The 26,771-nt window shown below is 40.8% G+C and overlaps 1 protein-coding gene across 3 annotated transcripts in view; it reads left to right on the plus strand.

Moving 5' to 3' along the window:
- The window catches only part of LOC140495970 (ubiquitin carboxyl-terminal hydrolase 12-like), a 69,160-nt gene extending 47,351 nt beyond the window's left edge, over window positions 1-21,809 (plus strand). For 2 of the 3 annotated variants that reach the window (XM_072595325.1, XM_072595327.1), the window contains 4 exons: window positions 6,880-6,963; window positions 7,308-7,505; window positions 10,617-10,695; window positions 19,806-21,809. In XM_072595325.1, the coding sequence (XP_072451426.1) occupies window positions 6,880-6,963; window positions 7,308-7,505; window positions 10,617-10,695; window positions 19,806-19,907 (463 nt within the window). In that variant the 3' untranslated portion in view covers window positions 19,908-21,809. Of the gene's footprint in view, window positions 1-6,879; window positions 6,964-7,307; window positions 7,506-10,616; window positions 10,696-14,078; window positions 14,168-19,805 lie in introns of all 3 variants that reach the window. The other variant, XM_072595326.1, reaches the window with a different exon arrangement.
- Window positions 21,810-26,771: the final 4,962 nt, after the last annotated feature.

Consider the following 26,771-nt stretch of genomic DNA (forward strand, 5'->3'; position numbering starts at 1 on the left):
CTTAATTTCAAAACCACATAGCCACTGTCATCTTCTATGATTTCACTCTTCTGGCTCCTGAGTTCTCTGGGTCACCTTCTTTCTTTTAACTCTGAGTATGTTTCATGTGAAAAGGTTCTTTCTAATAACGAGTGTTTCCTAATTTCTTGTATCTGTCCTGATGGCAGTTACCCTCTCTCCAGTTTTCAAAATGCCCGCATTTGTATACTTTCAACATGGGATTGTCTCATTGGTTGGATGTTGGCAAAACAATAAATCCAATCTCGGTTGGGTTTTAATATCCTGGGGCATAATTTAAATTGGTTAAATTCAAATTGTTGTCAAAACAGCAACCAACTCTGGTATCCATTTCATATCCAAATGTTATATATTTTCAATTTTCACTACACGCTGGGTCTGCCATCTCGTCATATACACAGGTGCTTGTAAGCTCTCAGTTCAGAACAGCATTCACTGTCTCTCGAAGGTACAATACATGCCTTCAACTTCATAACACCTCCCCCCTTTAGAAAAAAATGATCCATCATAATGGAAAGATGGCTTTTTTTCCCAATTATTAATCCCTTTATAATGAAAAAACATAGGTCATTAATCTAAGTTATACTTTTCATATTAGTTTCTACACACGTATATATAATATTAGAAGCTATCTTAATCTTATCTACCCCTTCTTTAAATCTGCGATAATGCACTTGCTATCAGATTGTTATGACCCACAACATGTACAATTTGTAAATTACAAGTCTGTAACATGAGGTTCCAACTAAATAGTCTGATATTTTTGTCTTTAAATCTTTCCAAGAATGTAAGAGGATTGTGGTCCGTGTACACAACTGTCTTCGACACATTGTTCGTCACATAAACATTAAACTGTTGTCAGGCCAGTATCAAACTCAATAATTCTTTTTCGATGGTAGAGTATTTTCTCAGGTGTGGGTTGTTGAGTTCCTTTGCAAAATAGCCAAATGGCCATTCAATTCCGTCATGATCTTCCTGTAGCAGTACAGCTCCAATGTCTATATCGCTAGCATTGATTGCATCTTTGAAGGGTTTATTAATAGCTAAAACTGGTGCAGTGGTTAATATTGCTTTTAAATTCTTGGATGCCTCCTGGGATTGTTCTGTCCACTGAAATTTTGTGTTCTTCTTTAGTAAATCTATTAGTGGTGCCACCATGCTTCTGAAGTTTGGAATCAACTTCTGGTAGAATCCACTTAGTCCCAAAAATCGAAGCACCTCTTTCTTCGAGGATGGTGGTAGAAATGTCTCTTATGACCTTCGTCTTCATGTTCCTTAGTGTCAACTTTCCATGACTGATGTTATGTCCCAAGAACGTTACCTCTGCCTTCGCGAATTCTGTTTTGTTTAAGCTTATTCTCAGTTTTGCTTCTTTTAATCGTTCAACGATCTCTGCCAACTGTACCATGTGATCTTTCCATGACTCGCGAAAGGTCACTACATTATCTAGATAAACCGCACAATTTGTTAATCTGGCCACAACTCCTTTCTTAAGTCTTTGGAATGTGACTTGTGCATTTTTCATTCCAAAGGGCATCAACTTGAATTGATATAGCCCATTTGGGGTTACAAATGCAGAAACGTCTTTTGCTTTCTCTGATAAAGGTACCTGCCAATAACCAACTTTGTGATGTAAGTGGCTTGACCTAATTTCCCTATATAGTCCTCCAATCTTGGTATTGGATAGGAGTCCAATTTTGTTATGGCATTATCCTTCCAATAGTCAACTCAAAATCGTTGAGTTCCGTCAAATTTGGATACCAACATCATGGATGAGCTCCACTCAACTCTGACTCAGTATCTTCATTGAGCATCATAACCACTTCCTTCTGGACCTGTGTGGCTTTTAGAGAGGTCTGTAGGGGTGTTGTTTTATCAGAACAGCTTTCCCTACTTCTACCTCATGCAAAATAGCATTAGTCCTCCCCATCTTATTTCTGTATATGTCCTCATACTGCTGCAACAAACCTTTCAACTGGGTCCTTTGCTTCTGAGACAGTGTTCACTAACATATCCCACTTCTCAAGGATTTCCTCATTACTTAACGCATTTTGAGGCAGATCAAACTCCATGACATCTGGATTGGATTCCTCAATCTGCAGGGCAGTAAGTAACACCTGTTTCTCCAGATCCCTGCCTCTATTATGGTAAGGTTTCAACATATTCACATGATATACCTGATAAAGCTTTTTTCCATTCGGCATTTTTTATTAGATAGTTTACCTGACTTAACTTTTTCTCAATTTGATAGGGACCATTAAACCTGGCTTTGAAGGGATCTCCTACTACTGGTAACAATGCTAATACGTCATCCTCATGGGAAGACGTCCAAATTTTAGAGTTTTTATTTGCCACCATTCTCGGCTGTGCCCTCTTCAGGTGCTATTTAGCTAATTCACCTCCCTAATTTAATCTGTCCCTCACTTTAGATACATCATCCATGTGTGAGATCTCCGACTTCGGTCCTATCGGTTTCTCTTTAATTAATTTCAAAGGGATTCTTACTTCATGTCCGAATGTTACTCTATTCGTTTGGGATATCCCTAATGGCAAACAAAACGAATGGGATACCTTCATCCCAATCATTTGGGTAATCCTAACAATACACTCTTAACATTGGTCTCCAGGTCTGATGCTATCTTTCCAAAGCTCCCTGGGATCGAGGATAGTATGCACTTAATTTAAAGTGCAGTATGCCCTAAGCGATCCATGACTTCCTTAAATAGCCTAGCAGTAGAATTAGATCCTTGGTCTGACTGAAACTCTCTGGATAGCCCGTACCAAGTAAAGAAAGCTACTGACTACTCCTCTACCCTTTTTGCGTTAATGCTCCATAATGGAATTGCCTCTGGAAATCTGGTTGATGCATCCATTATGGTTAGCAAGTATTGGTTCCCACTTTCAATTTTAGGGAGAGGACATATGCAATAAATCATAACATGCATGAAAGTCTTTGGGGTGGAGGAGTCCAGAACTAGAGGGCATAAGTTTAGGGTGAGAGGGGAAAGGTATAAAAGATACCTAAGGAGCAACATTTTCATGCAGAGGGTAGTGCGTGTATGGAATGAGCTGCCAGAGGAAGTAGTGGTACAATTGCAGTATTTAAAAAGCATCTGGATGGGTTTGTGAGTAGGAAGGGTTTAGAGGGATATGGATCTGGATTAGTGGTGCTGGAAGAGCACAGCAGTTCAGGCAGCATCCAAGTAGCTTCGAAATCAACGTTTCGGGCAAAAGCCCTTATTTCTGATGAAGGGCTTTTGTCCGAAACGTCGATTTCGAAGCTACTTGGATGCTGCCTGAACTGCTGTGCTCTTCCAGCACCACTAATTCAGATTCTGGTTTCCAGCATCTGCAGTCATTGTTTTTACCTCTTAGAGGGATATGGGCCAAGTGCTGGCAATTGGGACTAGTTTAGGCTAGGATATTTGTTTGACATGGACAAGTTGGATCAAAGGGTCTGTTTCTGTGCTGTACATCTCTATGACTAAACACTTCTGCCTGACCTTCTACCTTTTGAGGTTTTTCCTGCAGCATTACATCAAACGGGGTGTCACCTAACTGAACCTCACATCCTTCATCTATCTCTTTAGTTTTTGCTTCTTGCTGTGACTTATGACAGTGGGATCTTGTTACTATACAGTCTGGAAAAATTCCAGAATATTTTTCTTTTATTTCCTCAGTTCCCTGGTCCTTTGGCTTCTCCACAATAGAGGGTGTCATTCCCACCTTCAATCCTGCTAAATTGTTCCCAGGAACAAAGCACATTCCTGGAACTGACATCCTGTCAATCACTCCCACTGTTATTTCCTCAGTCTTCATTTGGCTATCCAACCTGACCTTACACAGGGGAATGTTAAATTTCTGTTCATCTATTCCACAAATAACCCCTCTCTCGGGTAACATATAAGAAAGTGCAAACACATTAATCTCTTCCTATTAGAGACTGATTAGCTCCCGTGTCTCTCAAAATTGTAACTTCTTTCCCTTTTCCCCATATACTTCAGAGGTGACGTCTTTATAGAGATCAGGCACTAACTCAATATCCAGCCTCTGCCTAGGCTGTGCACTGTCCTGCAGTTCCTCAAGTTTTCTTGGAGTTTCCTTTACTGCTTTCATTAATCCCACTAGTTTAGCCTCTTTACCACATCTTTTCCCACAGTGCCTTTCTTCAATGACCAGCGCTGAGATCTTGCATGTTCACCTTATGGCAGTGAAAACATCTTTTCCCAGTGCCCTCCTTAAACCACCGGCACTGTAATTTTATGTGTCCCACTCTATTACAGTGAAAACACCTGAGGCCTTTCACCTTTCCAACCTCTTCATTACAAGTGTACTCTACTCTTTGTTTTGTTGCGAAGAATCTCCCCTTCTCCCAATTTCTATTCCTCACAGGATGAAATTCCAGTCAGAAGCTAAATTTCACCTTGTGCAACAATGCACATTTATCTGTCATCTCTGCCACTCTTCTCACTTCATGAACTTTCTGTTCATCCGCAGGTATTATCATCATCTCTGGAAGTGAGTTTTTAAACTCCAACAGAATAATCTTAGAGCCTCAAAGCTCTTATCTATTTTTAAGGCCTGCATCCAACTATCAAAATTGCAATGTTTAATTTTTTTGCACTCAACATAAATTTGAACTGGTTCCTCCTTTGTTTCTGAACCGCTGTCTATACACTTAATTCATAAGTATGTCAAAGTAGTTTGACATTTGCATAATCTCTTGACCCCTCATCTAACAGTGCTGCAAGTACCTCACTAGCTCTGCCCACCAGCTTAGTCTGAACTAGCATTACCCCAAGTTCTCTGGCCACTCCATCTGCTTAGCCAATTTTTCAAATGAAATAAAGCTTTGACATCTTTCTCTTCACAATGTGGCAATGTTTTAATATATTTATATATATCATCATCTTCTCGCTCCATCTCCATCCTGTTAACTTGACTTTTCTGACAAATTTCCAACTTCTGAGGTTCAAATTTTCTCTCCCTTTCTCTTTTTTCTTTCTGTTTGCTCAGCTAAAAACCTTCTCTTGCTTTCTTTATTTTTCTCTCCTCACATGACTCTTCTTTCCCTTTCTTTACCTTCTAACTCTATTTGCCTCAATTGCAATGTCAATTTTTCTAACTCTACCACGCTTGTCTGTTTCTCTGATATACCCAAGTGCTTGACCAATTTCATTGTAATTTCAGCTTTCCTTTTGTCCCTGGTTAAATCCAATTCTATTTGCTAATTCTAAAAGTATGCCCTTCCTCTGTCTTTCTAAACTTTCTTGGCAAATTTGGGAAGTCTTATTTAAAGATCTAGGATGTTTAAACTTACTGGCACCTTTTGTACCCCAAATCTGTCTAAATCTCAGACTGGATCTGTCTAAACCTGTCCAAATCTATCCAAATCTCAGAACTGAGTCCCCAAACTGTTACGACACGGCAGTGAACCCCTCTGTTAAATAAACCAAACACCCAGAAAAGCTCACCTCGCCCCATAACCTGAGAACTTCCAAATTCCACTACTTAAAGAGAATAATAGCAATTTATTTTTTTAAACTCTAAAAGTGAACATTAAACAACTATTCACAACTCTAAGCCCCCTTTTTCTTAACTGCTTATCACTTACCTCCAACTCAATAACAATATGCAGCTCCAATAGGACACTTACTAAAATTACATCAAGTTAATTTCAAAACCAAGCAGCCGCTGTAATCTTCTGTGACTTTGCTCTTCCGGCTGCTGAATTCTCTAGGTCACCGTTCTTTTTACTGTGGGTATGTTTCATATGAAACGGTACTTTCTAATAGCGAGTGTTATTAATTTCTTGGATCTGTCCTGATAGCAGTTGCGCTCTCTCCAATTTTCAAAATGCCCACATTTTTATACTCCCAACATTGGATCTCCTCTTTGGGCTGATGTTGGCAAAACAATAAATTCAAACTAGTATCCTGGGGCATAATTTAAACTGGTTAAATTCAAATTGTTGTCAAAACAGCAACCAACTCGGGTATCCATTTCACAGCCAGTGTTACATATCTTCACTTTTCCAGTACACTCTGGGACTTCCATCTAGTCAAATAAATAGACGCTTGTGAGCTTTCAGTTCAGAACAGCATTCACTCTCTCTTAAAGGTACACGACATGCCTTCAACTTCATAACATCATTGCTACATTGAGTTTTGCTTTTTTAAATCTTTTGCACTTTAAGTATGCAATCCTACACCTTGCACCCCATATTGTGTTGACGCCAAGACTTGTATCATTCTATTCATTCAAATTACTTCTCTTTTCAGTAGTTGAGAACTGTGGAACTTATTATTTCCTTCACTCTTTCCATCTCCAACATTATGTGGGCTTTCACATCTTAAGCTTGATATCACCAAGACTCTCTAACCTGATTTGCTGAAATACCTTTGCAATTATATTCAAACTGAATGTGATTCATAATAAGGACCTTGGATACTTCTTTATCAAAAACAAAAATGAATCTTCAGCAAACTAGATTGGAGATATGAAGAAGTGAAGTTTATCTTAAAAGTTATTTAGGTTAGAAGTGCACATGAATGTTAATGACAATCTAGGTGAGGATTGAGCTCAGCTATGATATCTCTTGAATTCAAATAATTTGCCAGCACTCACTACCTGGCATATTATACAAGATTTGTAATTCATCTAGATTTCTGGGGGAAAGATATAACAAAATGGGGTACGTGTAAAACAATGACAGCAGCTAATCATACAGTCAGACTCTTTGTTTCAAAGTAGTAACAGTATTTCTTATTAATTTCATTAAGAGTGTTTCATAATTTTCAGAACTTTTTTGATGTATCCAAAGTGTGCCTCTGTTAATAAGTAATTTTGTTTATTCTACAGAGGATTCAGCAACACTGAGACGCTCTGCAGTGAATATAAATACTACTGTGAGCAGTGTCGCAGTAAGCAGGAAGCACAAAAGAGGTGAACACTTTAATTTTCTAAACAATAAAGTAAATGGTTGGCTTACTAATGATAAAGCTACTTGAAGAAAAGTGATAAATGAATTTTCTGAACATACTGTAGATAAATCCTAACTGTGCCTTACTTTCTTCCTTTAAAGTTTATACATCTTTTTACTGTGTTATGTCCATGATACCTGAAATTATTTCAACCTAATTATGAAAGCTTTGGGATTAGATTGGCAGAGTCAAAGTTATGATTTTTGTTAAATTTTAATTAGTAGCAAAGCAAATTTGGAACTTTTAAATTCACTTATGCTGCAAATTAAAATGTGCGAAATGACAACATTTTTCCATTCTTTGCAGAATGAGGGTGAAGAAACTTCCAATGATTCTTGCTTTGCATTTGAAAAGATTCAAGTACATGGATCAGCTCCATAGATACACTAAACTCTCTTACAGGGTGGTTTTTCCCCTGGAGTTGAGACTCTTTAACACATCAGGGGATGCCACTAATCCAGACCGAATGTATGATCTTGTAGCTGTGGTTGTTCACTGTGGCAGGTAATTAACTGCTTGGTTCTGTCCCACTATCTCTTTTGTAAAACCTGTTGCAATTATCTGATATGGTTTTATTCACGTTCCATTTTGACATTGAATATTCTTTTTGTTGTAGTAAAACATTTCCTACTTTAATCTGAATCAAAACCGAAATAAATGTGGACGCTGTAAATCAATTTGGATTACAGCATCTGTAGTTCTTCCGGTTTTTATTTCATATTGAACTCACTGCTACATTTCTTCTAGGCATGCCCACCTTGAAGAAGTTCTGCTCCTCTCTCCAGTTGTTCTGAGCAAGGGTCACCGGACCCCAAACATTAATTCTGATGCTGCCAGACCTGCTGAGGTTTTCCAGCAATTTCTGTTTTTTGGGTCATACTTAACCTGCATTGTCAAGCAAGTACATGAGCATGTAAATGGAAACAATGTACTGGGTGAATTCTAATCGTTTACATTTACATTATTTAGTCAGTATAGATATTTGCTAGATTATTTTGTGATCCAATCTTGCATTGTTATAGAGTTGAATTCTTGCAACAAAATTCCAAGTATATAGACTACACGCCGAGCTGGGAATTTGTCTTGCAAACGTTTTGTCCCCTGTCTAGGTGACATCCTCAGTGCTTGGGAGCCTCCTGTGAAGCGCTTCTGTGCTGTTTCCTCCGGCAGAAGCGCTTCACAGGAGGCTCCCAAGCACTGAGGATGTCACCTGGACAGGGGACGAAACGTTTGCAAGACAAATTCCCAGCTCGGCGAACAGAACCACAACAACGAGCACCCGAGCTACAAATCTTCTCCCAAACTTTGAATGTCGACTACAGTGAGATGATTAAAGTAGCATATATTCCCAAATTAGTACAGCTTTCTCATAGTCATCTCTTCAGTTGGCTGATGGCAGAAAGGAAAGCAATGAGAAGTCACGCATGAATCATTGGATGCAAACAAGCACCTGGGTTGATATCCCATATTTCCCATTTAAGGAAACTTAGTGCATTTTCAGATAGCCAGACACAAAGCAGAGAGACTCATCTCTTGGTTGTCAGCTTAATGAAGTGACAAGACAAAGGGGTGCACAGGATTTGCACAATTGTTAGAATCCAATTACCAAGTTATTAGTGAGAAGTTGCTAAGTTGTCTACACAAGATCATTATTAAAGATGATAAGCAGCAGCCTTAAATAGCATATGGTAAATAAGCATTGTAATACTGCTGAAGTATTCAGGAGTTCAACATTGTTATTCCTGCATAAACATTTTCATCTATTTCTGCTTTGAATGGGGAAAGTGTCAGAAGCAGCACCAGGGATACCTAAAAAAAAGTATCACCCTCATGAAGCTACAACACCAGAAAATTGGCATGCAAACTAACTGCAGCAGCATTCAATAGGCAGAGCTATAAAATCCCACGGTCAACAGATCAGCTTAAAACTCTGCATACCTGGCGCATACATTCATAAATGGGGCTTAACAATTATGTAACTAACTGGAGAAGACTGCAGAAATATTCTTATCCTCACTGATAGAAGAGCCCAGTACATCAGAGCAAGAGACCAGCCTGAATTATTTGGATCTATTTAGGCTTCTTCCTGAAGTTTCCAACATCAAAGATGCTAATATTGAGTCAATTCAATCCACTCCACATGAAATCAAGAAACAGTTAAAGGCACTGGATGCAACAAAGGCTGTGAATGCTGATAACAACCTGTAGTATTTGAAAGCCTGTTCTCCAAAACTGGCTGCATCCCAAATAAAGCTGTTCTAGTATCTATCTGACAATGTAGAAAATATCCCAATTATGCCCTGTCCACAAAAAGCCGAACAAATTCATCTGGGCAATTACAGTCCCATCGGTCTTCTCTTGGTCACCAGAAGAGTGATGAAGGGTGTCATTGAAAATCCTATCTAGTGGCATTTCCACAACAATAGCCTGGTCAGTTTAGATTCTGCCAATAATATTCGTCTCCTGACCTCATTACAGCCTGTGGCCAAAGTTGACCTGTGACTGCTTGTTATGGACCAGGCCAGACCCCCTCAAGGTAGCCCAGAACCTAACGTTTCTTGTTATTTTAAGCAAGTGTAAGGTGAAAATTCACCTTACGAGCAGCGTCGCTGGTCAAATCACTCAGGTTTAAACAAAACACGAACAAAAGAAAACCAAATTTAGAATAACATAACTATTTGAAAACCCAACTGACATGAAAACGCAACTTAACAAAGACCTGTTCCGATTTCCTGCAACATCCCATAACACTCCCTTGGCAATAAAAGGCAAAATCAAACAGGTTCTTACAGGAGAGAAATTGCGGAAGAGAGAGGATCAGTATGGGGCTTTGAGTCCCTAGCTAAAACTTGACCAGCAGTTTCAAACCGACTGCTTACTAAGACTGAACCAGAAAAAAACCCTGAATTAGGAGAACTGGCCACACCCCTTTCATTGTACAAGTGTTTCAAAAAAAACTTTAAAGTGTTTACAAGTAGATATATTTCCAGATGTATCATAACCTCTGCTTTATGACCCCTCTTGAAAAAATAACAAAGGACCAGAGGCCACAGATCTAAAGTAAGTGACAAAAAAGCAAGATGGTGACTTGAGGAAAACATTTTTTTGACAGCGAGTGGTTAGGTTTGGAATCATGGACCCAAGTGTGTGGTGGAGACAGATTCAATCATTGCTTTTAAAATGGAATTTGAAAAGCATCTAGAGAAAAAGTTTGCAGTACTGCAAGAAGGGACTGGAGAGTAGGACTAGCTGAATTTCTCTTGCAAAGAGCCAAGATGCTCACAAAAATAAAATAAAACTGCAACTGCTGTAGATCTGAAATCCAAACACACATTGCTGGTGAAACTCAACAAGTCAGGCAGCATCTGTGGAGAGAAAGCAGAGGTATGTTTTGAGTCAGATGACTCTTCATTAGCTAAAAGTCCTCTTTCTGACTGTAGCTATTCTGTAGTTATCACCAGCACTTTGAAGCTTTGCATTTTGTCATTTTTATGAATTCACAATAACTTTATTCATCACTTTGACATGTTATACATTTCTAACATTACACCACTTGTAATCTGATTTAGTGCAACTAGGTTCACTAATAATAATACATAATGCTTTTCCTTCTAGTGGTCCTAATCGTGGACATTATATCACCATTGTAAAGAGCCATGGTTTCTGGTTGCTCTTTGATGACGATATTGTGGAGGTAATTCTCTGCTTACAATTTTTAGTCTTTTTTTTATTTTTCTTTGCCATCACAATCTTGCACAAAGCAAATCTAAAAATGGAGCAATTAATTTCCACCTTCAAAAGTCATTTTGCAGCTGTTATATAGTTTCTGCTCCGTAAAAAATAAATAACAAATGCTTGATAGTGTACCTGGAGGATAAAAATCAACATTGTTTGTGCAGCAGTACCTGTGCTGAACTTTGATTAGATTCCCTACAGTGTGGAAACAGGCCCTTCAGCCCAACAGGTCTACACCAACCCTCTGAAGAGTAACCCACCCAGACCATTTCTCTCTGACTAATGCACCTAACACTATGGACAATTTAGCATGGCCAGTTCACCTGACCTGCACATCCTTGGACTGTGAGAGGAAGTCAGAGCACCTGGAGGAAGCCACACTGACACGGGGCGAATGTGCAAGTTCCACGTAGACAGTCACCAGAGGCTGGAATCGAACCTGGGACCCTGTTGCTGTGAGACAGCAGTACTAACCACTGAGTCACCATGCCACCCTGGGCACTTAACTTGTCAATTAAAATCATAGAAAAGAATCATGGAATCCTTACAGTGTGAAAACAGGTCCTTCAGCCCAACACGTCCACACTGACCCTCCAAAGAGTAACCCACCCAGACCCATTCCCCTAGCCTATTATCCTATATTTACCCCTGACTAATGCACCTAACTTACATATCGTCTGAGGTTGGAATTGAACGTGGGTCCCTGGTGCTGTGAGGCAGCTGTGCTAACCACTGAGCCACCATGCCGCCCTTAAAAGCTTCGCAAATATGTTTTAAAAGCCAGTTTTGTAGATATAGGGGTTATGGAACTTCAGTTATGAGGAGAAAGTTAGCTAAGTTACGGTATTTCTTGCAGAATATAAGGGTAAGAGGAGATCTAATTGAGGTTTTCAAGCTAAAATATTTAATAACATCCACCATGGTTAATATTCAAGAGTCTTCGATTCAAAATCAATGGCAGATTATCTCACGATAAATGAGCTGTTAAGAACTGGAAAGTTCTCTCTGCAAAGGTTGTGTATTTCATAAATATTTTTGGAAGGGATTTGGGCAGAGGTTTGAGGATGACAAATATACGAGGTAATTGATAAAAAGCAGAGATGTGTGATTAAGCAGAACTGATTTTTCAAGAAGTCAGCACAGGCTCAATGGACTGATGGTCTCCTATTATGCTGAATGTTTCTGATTCTGTGAATCAAAGAACTATCTTCCTATTGGGTATCTCTAGTTGGATGTTCATCCATGTTTAGGTTAGTCAGATTATATTTAACGTCTTAGCCCATGCTCAAGCTTCAGGAAATTTAAGAGTGGAGCTAGTTAAGAAATTCACTATGTGCCTGGTGAATGGCAGGTTAACATTGAGTAATAATTATTTTATGAAACAAAATTTCATTTATCAATGTTTCTCCTATAGAGCTTTAAGGCTACTTCTGGAAGGCTAGCATAAAGATTTGCCAAGTAGCAGTCTCCATATGTAATATCAAATGTAATCCTATGTAACTTCATTTGAAATATCAGTCATAGAATCATAGAGATGTACAGCATGGAAACAGACCCTTCAGTCCAACCTGTCCATGCTAGCCAGATATCCCAACCCAATCTAGTCCCACCTAGGCAGAAAACTGGAAAAGGCATCATGCTGTAAAGTTGAGTGAAATAAGGGTTGAGGGGAAGGGTGAGAGCAGTAACAAATTAAAAATTCTATATATGAATGCACGAAGCATTAGACACAAGGTGGATGAGCTTGAGGCTCTTTTGGAAATTGGCAGATACGATATTGTGGGGATAACTGAGACGTGGCTTCATGGGGACAGGGCCTGGGAAATGAATATTCAAGGCTACACGTGCTATCGTAAGGATAGACTGACGGGCAGAGGGGGTGGGGTGGCCTTGTTGGTAAGGGAGGATATTCAGTCCCTTGCGCGGGCGGACCTAGAGTCAGGGGATGTAGAGTCAGTGTGGATAGAGCTTCGAAACACTAAGGGTAAAAAGACCCTCATGGGAGTCATCTACAGGCCCCCAAACAGTAGTCTGGATGTTGGAGGTAAGTTGAATCAGGAGCTGAAATTGGCTTGTCGCAAAGATGTTACTACAGTTGTTATGGGGGATTTTAACATGCAGGTAGACTGGGAGAATCAGGATGGTATCGGGCCTCAAGAAAGAGACTTTGTGGAGTGCCTCAGAGATGGATTTTTAGAGCAGCTGGTGCTGGAGCCGACCAGGGATAAAGCGATTCTGGATCTGGTATTGTGTAACGAACCAGAATTGGTCAGTGACCTCGAAGTGAAGGAGCCATTGGGAAGTAGTGACCATAATACAATAAGCTTCAATCTGCAATTTGAGAGGGAGTGGGTACAATCTGAAGTGACAATATTTCAGTTGAATAAAGGGAAATATGGAGCTATGAGGGAGCAACTGGCCAAAGTTCAATGGTTCAATACCTTAACAGGGAAGACCGTGGAGGAACAATGGCGGATATTTCTGTGTATAATGCAGAAGATGCAGGATCAGTTCATTCCTAAAAGGAAGAAAGATCCCAGGAGGAGACATGGGTGGCCGTGGCTGACGAGGGAAGTAAAGAAACATATAAGGTTAAAAGAGAAAAAGTATAACTTAGCAAAGATAAGCGGGAAAACGGAGGACTGGGAAGCTTTTAAAGAACAACAGAGGATTAGTAAGAAGGAAATACGCAGAGAAAAAATGAGGTACGAAGGTAAACTGGCCAAGAATATAAAGGAGGATAGTAAAAGCTTTTTTAGGTATGTCCAAGGCAAAAAAATGGTTAGGACAAAAATTGGGCCCTTGAAGACAGAAGCAGGGGAATATATTACTGGGAACGAAGAAATGGCAGAGGAATTAAATGGGTACTTCAGATCTGTGTTCACTGGGGAAGACACAAGCAATCTCCCTGTGGTAACAGTGGCTGAAGGACCTGAACTGAAGGGAATTTCTATTTGCCAGGATTTGGTGTTGGAGAGACTGTTAGGTCTGAAGGTTGATAAGTCTCCGGGACCTGATGGCCTGCATCCCAGGGTACTGAAGGAGGTGGCTCGGGAAATCGTGGATGCGCTGGTGATTATTTTCCAGAGTTCAATAGAATCGGGGTCGGTTCCTGAGGATTGGAGGGCGGCTAATGTTGTGCCACTTTTTAAGAAGGGTGGGCGGGAGAAAGCAGGAAATTATAGACCAGTTAGTCTGACCTCAGTGGTGGGAAAGATGCTGGAGTCTATTATAAAGGATGAAATTACGGCACATCTGGATAATAGTAACAGGATAGGACAGAGTCAGCATGGATTTATGAAGGGGAAATCATGCTTGACTAATCTTCTTGAATTTTTTGAGGATGTAACTCGGAAGATGGACGAGGGAGATCCAGTGGATGTAGTGTACCTGGACTTTCAGAAAGCTTTTGATAAAGTCCCACACAAGAGGTTAGTGAGTAAAATTAGGGCGCACGGGATTGGGGGCAAAGTACTAGATTGGATAGAGAATTGGTTGGCTAATAGGAAACAAAGGGTAGTGATTAACGGCTCCATTTCGGAATGGCAGGCAGTGACCAGTGGGGTACCGCAGGGATCCGTGCTGGGACCGCAGCTTTTTACAATATATGTAAATGATATAGAAGATGGTATCAGCAATAACATTAGCAAATTTGCTGATGACACAAAGCTAGGTGGTAGGGTGAAATGTGATGAGGATGTTAGGGGATTACAGGGTGACCTGGACAAGTTAGGTGAGTGGGCAGATGCATGGCAGATGCAGTTTATTGTGGATAAATGTCTGGTTATCCACTTTGGTGGCAAGAACAGGAAGGCAGATTACTACCTCAATGGTATCAAATTAGGTAAAGGGGCTGTTCAGAGAGATCTGGGTGTTCTTGTCCACCAGTCAATGAAGGCAAGCATGCAGGTACAGCAGGTCGTGAAGAAGGCTAATAGCATGCTGGCCTTCATAACAAGCGGGATTGAGTATAGAAGCAAAGAGGTGCTTCTGCAGCTGTACAGGGCCCTGGTGAGACCACACCTGGAGTACTGTGTATAGTTCTGGTCTCCAAATTTGAGGAAAGACATTCTGGCTATTGAGGGAGTGCAGCGTAGGTTCACGAGGTCAATTCCTGGAATGGCAGGATTGCCTTACACGGAAAGACTGAAGCGATTGGGCTTGTATACCCTTGAGTTTAGAAGACTGAGAGGGGATCTGATTGAAACGTATAGGATTATGAAAGGACTGGACACTCTGACAGGAGGGAACATATTTCCGTTGATGGGGGAGTGCCGAACCAGAGGACACAACTTAAAAATACGGGGTAGACCATTTAGGACAGAGATGAGGAGAAACTACTTCACCCAGAGAGTGGTGGCTGTGTGGAATGCTCTGCCCCAGAGGGCAGTGGAGGCCCAGTCTCTGGATTCATTTAAGAAAGAATTGGATAGAGCTCTTAAAGATAGTGGAGTCAAGGGATATGGAGATAAGGCTGGAACAGGATACTGATTAGGAATGATCAGCCATGATCATATTGAATGGCGGTGCAGGCTCGAAGGGCAGAATGGCCTACTCCTGCATCTATTGTCTATTGTCACCTGCCAGCACCCAGCCCATATCCCTCCAAACCTTTCCTGTTCATATACCCATCCAAATACCTCTTAAATGTTGCCAGCCTCCACCACATCCTCTGGCAGCTCATTCCATACACGTATACCCTCTGCTTGAAAACGTTGCCCCTTAGTTCTCTTTTATATCTTTCCCCTCTCACCCTATACCTATGCCCCTCTAGTTCTGGACTCCCTGACCCCAGGGAAAAGACTTTGTCTATTTATCCTATCCATGCCCCTCATAATTTTGAAAACCTCTATAAGGTCACCCCTCAGCCTCCGACGCTCCAGGGAAAATAGCCCCAGCTTGTTCAGCCTCTCCCTGTAGCTCAAATCCTCCAACCCTGGCAACATCCTTGTAAATCTTTTCCCAACCATTTCAAGTTTCACAACATCTTTCCAATAGGAAGGAGACCAGAATTGCACGCAGTTTTCCAACAATGGCCTAACCAATGTCCTGTACAGCCGCAACATGACCTCCCAACTCCTGTACTCAATACTCTGACCAATAAAGGAAAGCATACCAACTGCCTTCTTCACTATCCTATCTACCTGCGACTCCACTTTCAAGGAGCTATGAACCTGAACTCCAAGGTTCAGCAAAACTCCCTAGGACCTTTCCATTTAGTGTAATAAGTCCTGCTGAGATTTGCTTTCCCAAAATGCACCACCCTGCATTTATCTGAATTAAACTCCATCTGCCCCTTCTCAGCCCATTGGCCCGTCTGGTCCAGATCCTGTTGTAATCTGAGGTAACCCTCTTCGCTGTCCACTACACCTCCAATTTTGGTGTCATCCGCAAACTTACTAACTGTACCTCTTATGCTCGCATCCAAATCATTTATGTAAATGACAAAAAGTAGAGGACCCAGCACCGATCCTTGTGGCACTCCACTGGTTACAGGCCTCCAGTCTGAAAAACAACCCTCCACCACCACCCTCTGTCTTCTACCTTTGAGCCAGTTCTGTATACAAATGGCTAGTTCTCCCTGTATTCCATGAGATCTAACCTTGCTGATCAGTCTCCCATGGGCAACCTTGTCGAACGCCTTACTGAAGTCCATATAGATCACATTTACTGCTCTGCTCTCATCAATCTTCTTTGTTACTTCTTCAAAAAACTCAATCAAGTTTGTGAGACATGATTTCCCACTCACAAAGCCATGCTGACTATCCCTAATCAGTCCTTGCCTTTCCAAATACATGTACATCCTGTCCCTCAGGATTCCCTCCAACAACTTGCCCACTGCTGAGGTCAGGCTCACCGGTCTATCGTTCCCTGGCTTGTCTTTACTTCCCTTCTTAAAAAGTGGCACCACGTTTGCCAATCTCCAGTCTTCGGCGCTACACCTGTGACTACCGATGATACAAATATCTCAGCAACAGGCCCAGCAATCACTTCTCTAGCTTCCCACAGAGTCATCGGGTGTACCTGATCAGGTCCTGGGGATTTTATCCACATTTAACAGTTTCAAGACATCCAGCACTTCCTCCTCTGTAATCTGGACATTTTGCAAGATGTCACCATCTATTTCCCTACAGTCTATATCTACCATATCCTTTTCCATAGTAAATACTGTTGCAAAATATTTGTTTTGTAGCTCCCCCATTTTCTTTGGCTCCACATTAAGGCCACCTTGCTGATCTTTGAGGGGCCCTATTCTCTCCCTCATTACCCTTTTGTCCTAAATATTTTTTTTAAAACCCTTTGGATTCTCCTTAATTCTATTTGTCAAAGCTATCTCATGTCCCCTTTTTGCCCTTCTGATTTCCTTCTTAAGTATGCTCCTACTTCCTTTGTACTCTTCTAAGGATTCTCTCGATCTATCCTGTCTATACCTGACATATGCTTCCTTCTTTTTCTAACCAAACCCTCAATTTCTTTAGTCATCCAGCATTCCCTATATCTGCCAGCCTTCCCTTTCACCCCAACAGGATTATACTTTCTCTGGATTCTTGTTATCTCATTTCTGAAAGCTTCCCATTTTCCAGTCGTCCCTTTACCTGCAAACATCTGCCTCCAATCAGCTTTCGAAAGTTCTTGCCTAATACCGTCAAATTGGCCTTTCTCCAATTTAGAACCTCAACTTTTAGATCTGGTCTATCCTTTTCCATCACTATTTTAAAACGAATAGAATTATGGTTGCTGACCTCAAAGTGCTCTCCCACTGACACCTCAGTCACCTGCCCTGCCTTATTTCCCAAGAATAGGTCAAGTTTTGCACCTTCTCTAGTAGGTACATCCCCATACTGAATCAGAAAATTGTCTTGTACACACTTAAGAAATTCCTCTCCATCTAAACCTTTAATGCTATGGCAGTCCCAGTCGATGTTTGGAAAGCTAAAATCCCCTACCATAACTACTCTATTATTCTTACAGATAGCTGAGATCTCATTACCAGTTTGTTTCTCAATTCCCCTCTGACTTTTAGGGGGTCTATAATACAATCCCAATAAGGTGATCATCCCTATCTTATTTCTCAGTTCCACCCAAATAACTTCCCTGGGTGTATTTCTGGGAAAATCCTCTCTCAGCACAGCTGTAATGCTATCCCTTATCAAAAATGCCACTCCCCCTCCCCTCTTGCCTCCCTTTCTATCCTTCCTGTAACATATGTATCCTGGAACATTAAGCTGCCAGTCCTGCCCATCCCTGAGCCACATTTCTGTAATTGCTATGACATCCCAGTCCCATGTTCCTAACCATGCCCTGAGTTCATCTGCCTTCCCTGTTAGGCCCCTTGCATTGAAATAAATGCAGTTTAATTTATTAGTCCTACCTTATCCCTGCCTGCCCTGACTGTTTGACTCACTTCTGTTCTCAACTGTACCAGTCTCAGATTGATCTCTTTCCTCACTATCTCCCTGGGTCCCCCCCCACCTTAATAGTTTAAATCCTCCCAAGCAGTTCTAGCAAATTTCCCTGCCAGTATATTAGTCCCCTTCCAATTTAGGTGCAATCCGTCCTCCTTGTCCAGGTCACTTGTGAATCCTTCTCCCGTAACTAGCTCCTCAGCCATGCATTCATCTGATCTATCCTCATTAGCTCATAACTCTGGGAGTAATCCAGATATTACTACCCTTGAGGACCTCCTTTTTAAGTTTCTGCCTAACTCTCTGCAATCTCCCTTCAGAATCTCAACCTTTTCCCTTCCTATTTCGTTGGTTCCAAGGTGGACACTGACCTCTTGCTGGCCCCTCTCCCCTGTGAGAACATTCTGCACCGTCTCTGAGACATCCTTGATCCTGGCACCAGGGAAACAACACACCATTCTGCTGTTTCTCTGCTGGCCACAGAAACGTCTGTCTGTACCTCTGACTACAGAATCCCCTAACACAATTGATCTCTTTGGAAGCCGACGTACCCCTCGTTGCATTAAAGCAAGTCTCAAAACCAGAAACCTGGCTGTTTGTGCTACGTTCCCCTGAGAATCCATGACCCCCTACATTTTCCAAAACAGCATATCTGTTTGAAATGGGCATATCCTAGGTGCCAACCTCTCTTACCCTTCCTGGAGTTAACCCATTTATGTGACTGTATCTGAGACTTGCCCCCCTTCCTATAACTGCCATCCATCACATACTGTTGCTGTTGCAAATTCCTCATCACTTCTCTCTGTCTCTCCAACTGATCCACTTGTTCCAACAGCATTTATGGCAGATATAATCCACAGTAACCCTTAAATTCTCTTTAAACTCCCACATCTGACAAGAAGTACATATCACTGCAAAGGCCATTGTTTGCTCCTTCACAATCTACAGACCCAGAAAATTACTCTGTCTTATTCCTCTACAAAACACTACACCAGGTTAAATTAAGAGCTATGGCTTATATTTTAAGTTTAATGAAGAGACTTATCTTCAAAGGCATATAATCAAAAAAGAACCCACTATACTCGCTAATACAGCCCTTCTCTTGGACAGACATAAAACAACAATTAACTTATCTGATTCTGTGTTGTGAACTTCGCCCAAACCGGTTCCAAGATTAGTTGTGAATTTCATTGTTAATTTTCCCAGATGCCCAGACATTGATAGTTACCATGTATTTCAAGTATTTTTATTTTCATCTTTCAATATATGAAGTTAGAAATCTTACAATTAGTAATTTCAAACTATTTTTTTAAAATGCAATGTAGTCGTAATGCTGAACTTGTAGCTCCTCCTCAGCCTGCTTAAAATGCTGTGTATTTTCCGTCAAAAAGGCATTAATAAATTTCTTTTTTTGTGTAGCTTTTGATATCTACTTTGTTTCAGTGAAGACTAGGATGTGTTTTATGTTGAGTTGACATATCATGTATCTTTTTGAATTGGAATAGTTATGATTGTATATTGTTTCCGCATATCCATTCCCAGCTCCTTCCTGAAATATTTTTTATTTGTTTTTTGCATTTTTGTAACACTGGAACATAAATTTGATCATGGCTTAATGCTAAACATTTCAATTTTAAGCTTAAATGTTCCTTTCCAATTTCAGAAAATAGATGCCCAGGCTATTGAAGAATTCTATGGGTTAACATCAGACATCTCCAAAAACTCTGAATCAGGTTATATTCTTTTCTACCAATCAAGGGACTAAGAAATTTGAAGTAGGAATTACTAATCATCTTAAAGGAAGCTGGTGCTCAGCGGCATTTCTCACAGAGGCAGTTGGACAGGATTTAACTGAAGAGCCGATATACTGCAAGTTTTTTTTTGGTATGCAAGTTGGTTACGTGAATGTATGCTGACAGCATGAGGCCACAAGATATTGGTGTTCCTTACAACATTCTTCCTGTTACCATGTACTATCTTCCAAAATCATTGTACTCTATTGTGGGAAGAAAGAAAATGACAAAATTGGTCCAAATGCTTTTTTGTAATTTTCAGTGCTATCATATGATTTGTAAAATTTTTATTGTATTTTACACTACTGTAAATTTAGTTGACTATTTATGATTGATTTAATGTTTAAAAACATTCTGATAAGGCAAAACATTGATTTTTAAAAAAAAAAAGCTCTAATTCTGGCAGCTTTTTAAGGATATAATTTTATTTCTAAAGAAGGCATTGTATTATTTTTCCCCAGACAAAGTGGGGGTTGAATTAAGTTATGATTACTGTTAAATTCTTATGTTTGCTAAGCACAGCAAGTAGCTTGCAGTGGAACTCACGATCAGGGCTAGATTTGACAACAGGTGCTGTTGAATCCTTTTTGTTGCACAAACTGCATACATTATGCATACTTATATAGAAGTTAGATGAGGTTTTAAAATCTGTTAAAGTTAGAAGGAACTTTAAGATTTTGTGTTCGTTAATTCAATGTTTATTTTACTCCACCTCAACTCCAACTAGGTTAGATCCTCACCTGTCTCCCAACCCTCCTTCCTGCACGCTGATGTATGAACACTCTATTGGTGATCAGTGGGCCAAACACAGTGTTAGTAATAGTACCATGAGCTCAAACTTCTGCAACAGAAAGTTATTCCAGTCATTAGAGATACATATTTTGTATATTGGGTTCAACATTTTTATGAACAAAAAGTGAGAGATTTGAAAACTTACAAGATATACTGTGTTCCACGACATATGCTATTGATCGGAAATCTGTTACAAATAGCATTCTCCTTTTTTTTCTCTTTTGTGTGGACCTCTGAAGTCAGTGTGCTGCACTGACTTCCAGAACTGAAGTCAATGCTGTGATCCGTGCAGCACGTCAATTTGCTGTATGCGAAACATCAGAATCCTTCAAGAGAATGTTGATTACAAAGTGCACTTTTAATACAGATTTGAGTATCTGGACAGGCATAACTTATGAGATGTGTTTTGACACAGTCTTGTATTCTGGAGACTCTGCCTGAATAAAGGTAACACATGGGCCAAAGAAGTTGCTGTAGTGGTTCTGTGAGTTACAGTACAATGTATAAAATTCTACATATACAGCCTTGGTTTCATGAGTAGACTTCAGTTAGCTTTGGGTAATAATTTGGCTTCTTGTTTGTTTTAATCCTGCTTCAGTTCCATTCTATTAGCCTTTGTGCCTTGTACTGTGCACAGCAGAGCCAACCGGCTCTCAAATACCTTACACTGTAACTTGAGAACTGTTGCATGGATGAACAAGAGACTCACTCAGAAGGGTTGATGGTTAGCTTTCCCACAATGGACCTAGCTACCTCCTCATGTTTGCATTGCTGATAGCAGATACTTGTCATGTGAGAATCAGGTTGTAAACTTTGACCTTGTCCACTATGTGGAGCAGACCATTGAAGATCTGGCACACTGTATCACACTGAATATTTTTGTGTTAAACTCTTACGTTAACTTGTGATGTGTACAGTTAATCAAACTGATGTAAATTTTTGAATGTCTTTTGTCTGTAATAAATAACAATTGTGATGGTGCTAACAAAGGGGTAAATAGACAAGCAGGAGGCTTGAAGAACACAGCGGGCAGCATCAGGAGGTGGAGAAGTCGACGTTTCAGGTGTTACCCTTCAGGACTGGGGGTGGGTGTAGGGGGAGCTGCAGATAAAGGGGGTGATGGGGGCAGAGTGGTGAAGTGGGAATAGGTGAAGACAGGCAGAGGGTACAACCTGGGTTGGTCAATGGGAGGAATGAATCCGGTTGATGGCTGGGAGAGGTGGAAGGGAGTCAGGGAATGGGAGGGGAGGTTATTTGAAATTGAGGAACTCAGTGTTAAGTCCTCCGGGCTGTAGGCTGCCCAGCAGGAAGATGAGATGTTGTTCCTCCAATTTGCAGTTTGGTTGTGGCAGTGGAGGAAGCCAAGGATGGTCATGTCGGAAAAGGAGTGGGAAGGGGAATTAAAACAGGAGGTCCGGTCAGCCCCTGCGGGCCCAGCTGAGATGCTCTGTGCACCATTCCCTAAGTTTACGATTGGTCTCTCTGATGTAGAGAAGACCACATCAGAAGCACTGGATGCAGTAAACTAGATTGGAAGAGAGGCAGGTGAACCTCTCACACCTGGAAGGACTGTTTGGGGCCTTGGATCGAGGTGATGGGGTGGGGTACCAGCAGGTTTGCCATCTTTTCCAGTTGCAGGGAAAGGTACCTGGGGGTTCGGGGGAGGTGGGAGTGGGTGGTTGGTGTGAATAGTAGCTCAAACGAAGGTTGTCGAAGGGAACAGTCTTTGTGGGAGGCAGAGAGGGGTAGGGTCTAGTTGGAGTTGGCAGGCAAGTTTTAAGGATGATCCATTGGATGCGGAAACTGGTTGGGTGGTAGGTTAGAACAAGGGGACTCTGTCATTTGTGGGGGGTTTGGAGCAGTGGGACGGGGAATGGAGGTGGTGCAGTGGTGGGCTGTCTGGATGACAGAGGGAGGAAAAGCACATTGTACAAAATAGGTGGGCATCTGGGATGCTTGGAAGTGAAATGTCCCCTCATCCAAGCAGATGCTGGTGGAATTGGGAGATTGGAATGGAGTTCTTGCAGGATACTGGGTTGGAGGAGGTGTAGTGCAGGGAGTTGTAGGAGTCTGTAGGTTTGTGGTAAATGTCTGTCTGGAGACTGTTACCAGAAATGGAAATGGAGAGTTCAAGGAAAGGGAGGGAGGTGTCCAAGATTGACCAAGTGAATTTGAGGGTGGAGTAGAAGTTGTGGGTTAATTCTATGGCACTGCACAGATGTAGTCATCGATTAAATGGGCAAGTTGGGGCACAGTGCCTGTGTAGGTACTGAAGAGGGACTGTTCAACATAACCAACAGGGGCAGCCATCGCTGGGGCCCATCTAGTTGCCGGTGGTCACCACCTTGGTTTAGAGGAAATGGGAGGAGTTAAAGGGAAAGTTATCAAGGCTGAGGTCCAGTTCTGCTTGGTGGAGGGGGACTGGATGGGTCTGTTGGAGAAGAAGAAGGGGAGGGCATGGATGTGTATAAGTACTGCACATCCATGGTTAAGGTAAAGCACTGGGAGGCAAGGAACTGGTTACTGAAGAGATGGAGGGGGTGATTGGTGTCGCGGATGTAGGTGGGAAGTGCCAGAACAAAGGGGCAGAGAATGGAGTCGAGGTAGGAAGAGATGAGTTCGCTGGGGCAGGAGCATGCTGAGACAACATGTTGGCCTGGGTAGTTGGACTTGTGGATCTTGGGGAGCAGGTAGAACCAGGCAGTGGAGGGTAGATCACCGGAGGCAATGAGGGCACGGAGTGTGTGAGTGATTTTGGCACGGGTCATGGGCAAGGGGGAGGTAGGATATAGTGTCAGAGAGTTGGCATTTGGCCTTTGCAATGTAGAGGTCCGTTCTCCAGACTACCAAAGGGGTAAAGGAGATTGATTTGGAATGAGCGTTTAGTGGTAAATGCTGCTTCCAGTTGTACCTAGGCAGGATAAAATGTACATCTTTGCTTATTCACATTATATAATGCAAACGAATGAATAATATATCACACTATTGGGTACAAGAGGTTTGCTGTGATATTGTTCTACATTTGATAAAATTGATCTCGGATAAAAATTGGAATTGGGGTATTATTCCGGAAGTCTTTTTTTTGTCTTTCATCAAACTTTAATGGAATTAATGGTCTTTACATTGTCAGCTGAGCCACAGGTCTCTATTTAAAACCTGACAATAAATTAGTGCCGTTTATTGTTCCATACATTGTCAGAAAAATAGCTGCCCTTATTTTTATACTTTAAAATGAATGAATAAAACATAAACAGGCACTGGATATTATGCTTTTAACATCCAGCTGGACCTGTATTATTTGCTGTCAGTATAATTTAAGTTTTAGTTTAGTTTTTAAAATGATTTTCTCTCATCAGATCTTGGTCCTGTTTGTAAAATAGGTATGTTTGCAACTCATTTGCATGTTTGCAAAACAAATAACTTGTTCTTGCATTTGGTCTTTTGTGTATATTTAGTCATTTCAAGAATATTCTCAAATGTGTACTCTTCCGCAGTGTATCTCCGAATAGTGTATGGATATCATTTGCCACCTAATTAATCTTAAATGTTTGAGTTTTCACCGTTATGTGTTAAGTCACTTCCTTCATTGGTTCTCAAAGATAAGTCATGTTAATCATATCAATACAAATAAATACTGATTTATCATCATAATCAATTGCTTCCTGGTGTTGCAATCTAAAGCTGCTCCCTAAACAGGTGTGTTGCAAACTATAATGTTTATTGTGATAGCCATGAAAATTGAGTTGTTTCATCAGACACAGATCTGACAGTCCCAAATCACTTGAACTGAAAATTTCTTGCAGCAGGTCTTCAAAAGTAGAGTTAGTGAAAAGGGTTTGAACTCGTGTATGATCTTGAAGGTAAACTTTATTTAAAAATGTATGCTTTTCTGCTGTGTTTGCAGTGACATTCATTTCTGTTTACTTTTCTACTGTCACATTTAGATGATGTGTTGAGCAATTTCCCAAATCCTTGCCGTCAGCATACCATGGCAACAGGATATATGGGGGTTGTGGTGCTTATATTTTGAAGTCGCTGCATCTTCCACATTTGTCTCAAATGTTTTTAGCAACTTATTAATGATGAGGGATCAGTTTTATTGGCTGTTCAAGATTCTGGAAAGACTTAAAGGCTGGTATTTTGCTTTCAAGGAATTAGAAACGTGCATCTCTGAATTGCCCTCAATTCCCCAACCCAAGTATGTTGATGTAAATACCAATAATCATGTTGATTATTCAACCTTGGACCAACTCTGCCACAGTATAAGGGAATACACAGATATGTAAAGTCAAAAGTTATACAGCACAGAAACAGAACCTTTTCGTCTAACTTGTCCGTGCTGACCAAGTTTCCCAAACTAAACTAGTCCTATTTGCTTGCGTTTGTCCAATATCCCTCTAAACCTTTTCTTTTTGTATTACCTGTTCTAATGTCTTTTAAATGTTGTAACTGCACCTACATCGACCATTTCCTCAGGCAGTTCATTCCACATACGAACAACCGTCTGTGAAAAGATTGCCCCTCAGGTCCCTTTTAAATCTTTCTCCTCTCACCTTAAAAATATGCTCTCTGGTTTTGAATTCCCCTACCCTCTGGAAAAGACCTTTGCTAATCACTTACCTACCCCCCCCTCATGATTTCATAAACTTCTATAAGCTCACTCCTGAACCTCCTCCACTCCTGTAGAAAAATAAGCTGCCGACCTATCCAGGCTCTCCTCATGATCCAAACCCTCCAATCAGAATCAAACGTTAAATTGAACGACTTTTGATGATTAAAACTAAATTAAGACTGAGTGCTTCATTTTCATTTCTGAGTCCTTGTTCTGCCGCCTTTGGCCAGACAGCTAATTGTTGCTTAATTTTGAAAAGTTTTGCACATTGTGTCCATATCCATTGTCATTACTTTAAAGCAGACACACAGGACTTTCAATTACATTTGAACCAGTTGACAGAAGTAAAAGCTAAAAACTATGTTGTTTTTCTCTAATTATAAAGCTTTTTAACACTATTCAATTTCTTTTCCCTTTTGGAGATGTAGCTGATTTTGTTGGAGTCCATATAAGTAGTAGAAGAAAGAGTCAAATCACCAATCTTTTTTAAAAAAAAGTCTCTTGGGGATAGTTGAATTAGTGATTATTGCCTAAATCTACTAACAGTATGTGGGGATGTTTTCAGCTGAAAATTAGATTAGATCCTAGAGGCAATCTCATCTTCTGAAAATGTGCACCAAGCAGTTTATAGGGCTGCAGCAACAAAATAAGTATTGAACGGAGTCCCTGGTAAGCTAGTATGTGTAGCTCCATTCTGTCAAATGTAATTGTTCAATTTACATTGTCTACATACTACTTGACATGATCTCTCTTTGCCTTTACTGGAGAGGAACGCAGTTATAGTAGGAGCTCTGATTTATTTTCCCACCATACATACTACATCTATAAATGTTGCTATTCTAAGCTCTTGGTTTCCACTCACATCTATAAATAGAGCATTTTTTTTGCATATTCAACTGCTGTTAAATTTTGAAATAAGTTTCTGATGTAATTGCATAGTGGTTAGGACTGAGCCTATCAACACCAGGAACCTGGGTTCAATTCTAGCCTCGGGCGACTGTCTTTGTGGAGTTTGCACATTCTCCCTGTGTCTGCGTGGGTTTCTTCCTGGTGCTTCGGTTTCCTCCCACAATCCAAAGATGTGCAGGTCAGGTGGATTGGCCATGCTAAATTACCCATAGTGTCAGGTGCATTAGTCAGGGGGAGATGGGTCTGGATGGGTTGCTGTTCGGAAGGTCAGTGTGGACTTGTTGGGCTGAAGGGCCTGTTTCCACACTGTAGGGAATCTAATCTAATCACTCAAATTATGGCTTCAAGACGGCAGTGCTTTGTTAGCCTAGTTTCCATTTGTAAAAAAAATTAATAATGTGTCTGATGAAAGGCTTAACGACTATGAAAAGCTGCAGTTCACAGCTGTTTTCTTTGTGGTGTTCAATTTTTTTTTAATGATGCATAAAACTAGCTGAAACTTCCTGCATCAAGGAGACCTGTA

This window comes from Chiloscyllium punctatum, chromosome 25 (genome assembly GCF_047496795.1).
Source record: "Chiloscyllium punctatum isolate Juve2018m chromosome 25, sChiPun1.3, whole genome shotgun sequence".
Classification (NCBI taxonomy): Eukaryota; Metazoa; Chordata; class Chondrichthyes; order Orectolobiformes; family Hemiscylliidae; genus Chiloscyllium; species Chiloscyllium punctatum.